Consider the following 7,095-nt stretch of genomic DNA (forward strand, 5'->3'; position numbering starts at 1 on the left):
TACTAGTAGATAAAGTATCGGAGAGAATTGTGTCATGGGCTTCGTTGTGCATCTCTCAAGCGACAAAGCTTATCCTTATCAACACGGTCTTCGTAAGCATTTTGGCTCATGTCATAAAATGTCTAAAGCTTCCACAAAGCATTGCCAACAAGATAGATTTGCTCCTTACTAGGCTTTAGTGGTCCAACAATGGAAATAAAGAGATGCATTGGGTAAGTAGGGTAAGTAGGGACAAGCAAAGGTTTGGCTTACTAGTCTTTGGTTCTATGTAAATTATTTTTTTCTGGGTTCTGAACTGTGTAAATTTACTTATTCAGCTCAAAAAATTCCATGCAGCTGGACATTCTTTGAAAATATTATACTAATAGTGTCTCATTCAAAATATCACTTAATTTTACTAGTTCATACAATTTGTAGTTACATGTAGCATATGTATAAGATTTGAAATGATATGCATCATTGCAAAGTGTTCCGTAACAAAAAGAAGGGCTTCAAAGCTACTTTAAGCTAAGCTCTTGCTTGCCCTTTAGCTTCAACCTTAAGAGTTAGATTGAACAATTTTTTAGTAAATAAAATACAAATTAAAGGCTAAATTAAGGTTAAAGTCATTAACTTAAAGGCTTACTTATAAGCTAATGTTGGATTATTTGATCATTTTGGTATATAACTGTGGACACCCATTTGTGTCTCCCCAAAACCAAAACCAGTGATGAATACCTTTCGCGTCATAATCGAATGAAGTGAAAGTGTGAAAAGTCTAGTGATGTGGTAGTTTTTATTAAAATTATCTTCTTTCTGTTTTTGAAAATATTTTTTTTCTTACCCTATTTTTGAAAAAAGTGCATTTCAGTTTAGTTTGGTCCATGATATGGGTCCAATAATAGTGTTGTTGGATGGGGTTTGAAAAGACCTTTCCAATGATATATTATAAGCCCAATTCCGATGAATAATGAGGAAGTTATGGCCAAAATACTAAATTGGGCCCAAACCGGATTTTACCTACGGCCCAATGGTCATGTATGTGGAGGGTCCAAAGGTTTAATCCTATTCCTAAACTAATTAAGATTAATTAGAAGCTTCTATAAGTTTCTAAAAGATCTTAATTATCCTTTTTGAAAAGATAAGACTAAAGAATCTGAGTTAAATAAAAACTTTCCTTTTTTTTAATCCTAATTCTATTCGAATTTAAAGATGTTCAAAGACAGTCAGATATTATTTTAGTACCTCATAATCTTTATCCGAATCTTATATGGTTGGATAGATCTTGAAATTATCTTTCCAATGATATATTATAATATTAATTCTGAGCTATAACGAAAAAGATATGAAAAAAATACAAAACTCTATCCAAAACTGACACCGTCCTACTATTTCGGCCATAGCTTTTTATCTAAAAATGATTTTAATCTGATTCTAATTGCGTTTGAAATTAGACTTCAATAGCTTTACAAAGACATATTATATGACTTATTTAAACTTCTGGATCAAAAGATATGATAAAAACAAAATTTGCAAAAACTGCTGTCCATCGAGTTTTATTTCGATTCGAATTCGGATTCTTTTCTTATTCTTCGACCCTCTTTTTTCTTTGTAAATAGAGATCATATCTCCCCTTTTTCAAATCACCAACTCTCATAAAAAAAATCTTGATACTCTCTCTCTCTTTATAAACCAACTTTTCACAAACAAAATTCCGCATTCACAAGATCTATACACACCTGGCATAATTCAAAGTTGCCTTCGCCCTAGACGTAAAAGGTTTGATATTTCTGAGGGTTTGGTCCCAAATCTCTATTTCAATTATTTTATTTAATTGTTTTGATTTATATTTTCCTTGAAGTTACTAACGTGTTTGTTATTAGAAAGAGGTACGAGGCATCCAAGTAAGTGCTTTATTTACTTTATTGATATTATGATATAGAAATCATGTTTAGGTTGTTATTTTGATTCCTAGTACCATGTTAGGATGTTTTATTGATTCCTAGTATCATGTTTAAGGTAACAACTAAAAATTCTTAATATCAAGTATGATTAAAAGAATGCTTCCTATTTCCTTTCTTAATATCATGTTAGTATTATGTTAGGGTTAAAGCTTTGATTTTTGATGTTTAGTGACATGCTAGGGTTTGTTATTAATCATGTTAGTATCATGCCTAGGATCTTTCTATTATTATGCTTTAGCGTTGATATGATTATTTTAATTATGATTATAATTGTTATAATTTATGGTGATTATTATGTTGCTTGATTATATTTATTGTTATTGCTTGATCACGCCTTTTATGCATGTTTAAAGGGAATTTTTACTTGTAATCACGCTTAATAAGATAATTAATAATCTTGTTTAAGGTTAATATGATTATAATTCCAGTGATTTCCAATAATAGATTTATTTGTGTATTAATATTCAACCAACATAGATAAACAGGTTTTTTTTTTTTTTGGTAAATATGAAGAATTTTATTACCAAAAGAAGAAGTTACAACTTACAAGAGCTAAGAAGTAACAAACACCAAACCCCACAAGACCTGAAACACAGGCCAACTAATCACCAAACAGTTCAAGCTCAATCTCTTGCCACCTTCTAGGAAGGGTTCAAGAGAAAGAGACAAGAACAGCCTGAGCTCAAGCTTCCAGCCACCATCTAGGAAGGGTTCTGGAAACCAGTCCCAAGAACATAAAAAACAAACACAGATCATGACACTCCTACAAACAAGAAACACCAACCCAGCAACGAAAAAAGAAAACCCCCACCTAGACTCAGTTGCAAAAGCAACAGGACTAGACAAAAGAGGGAATACAACAACTCATGAAATACAATCAAGCTAAGCACCAAAAAGAAACAAAACAAATTCCAAAATGCTGACTAAAAAAACAGCAGAAGCAGCAGACCAATACAACAGCAACAGATCAGAGAACAGCAACAGCAGCAGCTCAGGAACAGCAACAGCAGGCAGACCAACTGCCACCCTGAGCAACCTGCAGCAAACAGCAGACCAACAGCACCAGAACAACAGCAACAACACCTGAACTAGCAGCTGCAGTAAACAGGCTGCCAGAACAGTAACTGCACCAGCTGCCACCCAGAGCCAGACTGTAGCAGTCAAAACAGCAACAACAGCAGAAGGCCAGAAAACAGCAACAGCAGCAGCTAGGAACAGCAACAGCAGAACAGAGCAACATCACCAGCATCTGACAGAGCAAACCAGAACAGTTGACAGAACAGCCTGCAGACCAAGAGACCACCAGTTGCCACCCTAACCACCTGCAGCAAACCAAAAGCAGCAGGACAGCACTGCAACAGCAACAAAATAGCAACAGCAACAGAACAGCAACAGCAACAAAGCAGCAACATCAACAGAACAGCAACAACAACCCAAACAGCAACCAGCTGCCAGAAACAAATAAAACCAGGCTGCGACCAGCTGCCATCCAACCAAAACAGCACCAGAAATAGCAGACAACTGCAACACCAGAATTCAGTGAAGCAAAAGCAGCTTCCTGTCTGTTCCTTTACATCTAATAGCAACATGATAAATAATGTCTTTAAAGACAGTTCCTGCAGGTTTACAGTCACCTGTAAACATCAAACTATTTCTCTGCAGCCATATACTGTAGATAGCCTCAGCAAAACACATAGAGTATACTCTACCCTTGCTGCTAGACTTCCTGCAATTCTTAACTATCCATTGATGTTCAATGTGAAAAGGTTGAACTGCTTTTTTACATCAAGAAGCTTCAAAATCTGTTCCCAAATAGTCTTAGAGAAAGGACAGCAGAAGAACAAGAAAGAGACAGTTTCACAAGAGTTCTGGCAGAAAAAGCAAATAGGATCACAACTTGCATTCCACTTAACAATTCTGTCCTTAGTGGCAAGTTTGTCAAGCAGAGCTAACCAAGTAATGAAAATACTCTTAGGAGCATCTTGGTTATTGCAAACAATTCTTTTCCACCCTACTTTAGGAGCCTGTGGTCGAATCCGGGCATAGAGTTTAGCAATACTCATTTTCCCATTTTTCATAATAGAGGACCAGCCACCAATATCATCAATAACATCTCTGCAAGTCAAGATTTTCTTCAAAACCCAGGAGCATTTCTTGGGAATAGTGGCAGTCCAAATATTCCTATTGTTGAAATAATAGGTATGCACCCATTTCACCCACATATTGTCAGATTTGTGAGCAAGATCCCAAAGAACCTTGCAAATAGCAGCTTTATTCCAATCACCAAGAGAGGTAATATTCCAGCCACCACAAACCTTAGGAAGAGTCATATGATGCCAGGAGACAGGGGCCTTTTTTGCATAAGTGTTCTTCCTAGTCCAAAGAAAAACCCTGAACTTAGTTTCAATTTCCCTAAGAATCTTCTTAGGAAGAATGAAAATCTGAGCCCAATAAGCCTGAATACCAAAGAGAACACTTTTGATAAGCTATAACCTGCAAGCATAAGATAAGTGTCTAGAAGTCCAACATCCAATCCTAGCAGTAACCATTTCAACCAAAGGCCTACACTGAGCAACAGTGAGCTTTTTAGAAGATAAGGGCACCCCAAGATATCTAAAAGGCAAACTACCTCTACTCATACCAAGAACAGTTTGCAGTTGATCTTTATCAGAACCAGAGATACCTCCAAAATAAACCTCACTCTGAATTAAATTAGCCATCAGACCAGAAGCACAAGAGAATTTCTGGAAAGCCTGCAAGAGAAGTTGAATAGAGATGGAATCAGCCCTAGAGAAGAGGAGAAGATCATCAGCAAACATCATGTGGGTAATACTTAATTTCTCACATCTAGGATGAAAATTGAAATTAGGATTCCCAGTCATTTCCTTAAGGCACCTAGAGAGGTACTCCATACAGAGAGCAAAAAGAAAAGGAGACATAGGATCTCCTTGCCTAAGGCCTTTTTTTGCAGAAAAAGGTTTAACAAGAAAGCCATTAACCATCACAGAGTAAGAAACAGAACAGACACAAGTCATAATCCATTTCACAACAGAATGGGGGAAACCAGGCTCTTTTAAAACAGTCTGCAAAAAGGGCCATTCAACAGAGTCATAGGCCTTCCTCAAGTCAATCTTGATCATGCACCTAGGAGAAACAAACTTATGAGAGTAGCCTTTGATCAATTCAGTAGCCTGGAGAATATTGTCACCAATGTGCTTACCCGGGATAAACCCAGCTTGAGCATCATTAATAATAGTCCCCACCACTTTAGAAATCCTGTTTGTGAGAACTTTAGAGATCAGCTTATACAACATGGTACAACAAGCAATAGGCCTAAACTCTTTAACATAAGAAGGATGTTGAACCTTAGGCACTAAGGTGATTGTTGTACAATTCCACTGCTTAGCAATGACACCAGTCTCAAAGAAAGAGAAGATAGCAGTATAGATATCAGTTTTGATCATAGGCCAAGCCTTTTGAAGAAAACAGCATTGAAACCATCAATTTCAGGCGCCTTATCATCTCCAATCTGAGCTAGAGCATTATCAATCTCAGAAGTAGTAACCACAGAAGTCAAAATATCAATAGAGCTAGAGCTAAGTTGAGAACCTCTCCTAATAGTGGCCAAGTCAACAGCAGGGAGAGAACTAGCACTAGAACCAAGGAGCCCTTTATAGAACCCCACAATCTCATTTTCAATAAGTACAGGATCTTTCAAAAGGACATCATCTTCAGTGAAGATAGAATCAATTCTATTTCTACCTTGCCTGTGCTTCATAACAGAAAAGAAGTAGTGGGAACTGGAATCCCCCAGCTTAATCCAATCAACCCTAGATTTCTGCTTATAAATGGACTCCTGGATATACATCCAATGCTTCACCATAGTTACCGCTTCAGCCTCTTTAACATGAAGGTCGGAATTAGAATAATCCACAGCAAGCTGGTCCTGAATGGCTTTCAAAGAGGTAAGAGCCACATCAACTTTCTCATGAACATTAGCAAAGTACTTAGTGTTCAGATCTTTCAGGTTCTTTTTGACAGATTTCAAATTCTTCCAAATAGTAACCATAGCATAAGAATCTGTAACACTATGCCAGCTGTTTTCCACAATAGAAAAAAAGTCAACATGATCAGCCAGGCAATTAAGAAACCTAAAAGGTCTCCCCTTAGCAGCAACAAACCTACTCACTTCAATCAAAAGAGGGTTGTGATCAGAGAGGAGAAGAGGAAGATAGATAGATTCAACATGAGAATACTTGTTCAACCAAGCCTGATTCACAAGCCCCCTATCAATCCTTGTAGCAATTCTAGTATCACCATGACCCTTATTAGACTAAGAGTAAAAAAAAACCTTTACTCTTGAGCTCACAAAAAACAAGATTGTCAACAAAACTTCTAAAATGGTTGACCTCATAATCAGTGACAGCATTACCATTAACTCTATCAACAGAATTAAAGTCACCAATAACAAGCCAAGGCCCAGAAACAGCTCCAAGAGTAGAAATACCATCCCAAAGAGGTAACCTATCATGAATAGAATGTAAGCCATACACAAAGGTACAGAAAATCTAATGTTGAAGATCCTTGGAGCTAATTTGGACATGAATGAACTGCTCATGAGAGGAGAGGACTAAAAGATTAACCTTGTCATGTGACCAGCCAACCTAGAGTCTACCCCTATGTGAAGATGAGTAGTTACAAAACCAAGACCAAGCAGATCCAAATTTCTTCTGAAGCTTAACACTCTTATCACATTTCACCTTAGTTTCCATAATACCAACAACATCCACACACTGTTCAGCTAGTAGTTTCTTAATAGAAACTACTTTGCAGGGATCATTAAGACCCCTGATATTCCATGATAGGATAATCATGACCCCAGAGGGGGATTACCATCACCCCCGATAGGAACAAGTTCTCCGGCACCATCCCCATCCTTAAGCAGAGCAGCATAGGTATTAGAATTAGGAACACTAGTAAAGACAGGAGGATTACTATGACTTCTATGCTTCCTTCCCACCACTCTCCAATCATCATCAGAATTAGCTTGCAAAGTAGTTAGAGCAGGAGTGAAAACACCAGCACTATGAACAGAGCCATTATCCCCAGATTCAGGCACACTAGGCCCAGGTGCAGGAACAGTAGCAGGTTG

At 37.3% G+C, this 7,095-nt stretch overlaps 1 protein-coding gene across 1 annotated transcript; it reads right to left on the bottom strand.

The window, feature by feature from the left end:
• Positions 1-5,403: 5,403 nt before the first annotated feature.
• On the bottom strand, positions 5,404-6,817 carry LOC145636821 (uncharacterized). Its single transcript, XM_081688364.1, has 4 exons — positions 6,648-6,817; positions 6,353-6,467; positions 6,125-6,276; positions 5,404-6,040 (listed from the first exon to the last, which is right to left on the bottom strand). Exons 1-4 carry the CDS (start codon positions 6,815-6,817, stop codon positions 5,404-5,406), a joined length of 1,074 nt encoding a protein of 357 aa, XP_081544490.1.
• Positions 6,818-7,095: the final 278 nt, after the last annotated feature.

This window comes from Chenopodium album, chromosome 6 (assembly GCF_948465745.1).
Source record: "Chenopodium album chromosome 6, dcCheAlbu1.1, whole genome shotgun sequence".
Taxonomy (NCBI): domain Eukaryota; kingdom Viridiplantae; phylum Streptophyta; class Magnoliopsida; order Caryophyllales; family Amaranthaceae; genus Chenopodium; species Chenopodium album.

Excerpts from the sequence above, each read along its gene's own strand:
- LOC145636821 (XM_081688364.1), bottom strand. The coding sequence starts at position 6,817 with ATGATTATCCTATCATGGAATATCAGGGGTCTTAATGATCCCTGCAAA. Across the intron at positions 6,468-6,647 it reads TTTGGATCTGCTTGGTCTTG|GTTACCTCTTTGGGATGGTA; the intron begins GTTTTGTAACTA and ends TATTCATGATAG. Across the intron at positions 6,041-6,124 it reads CTTTTGATTGAAGTGAGTAG|CTGGCATAGTGTTACAGATT; the intron begins GTTTGTTGCTGC and ends TGTGGAAAACAG.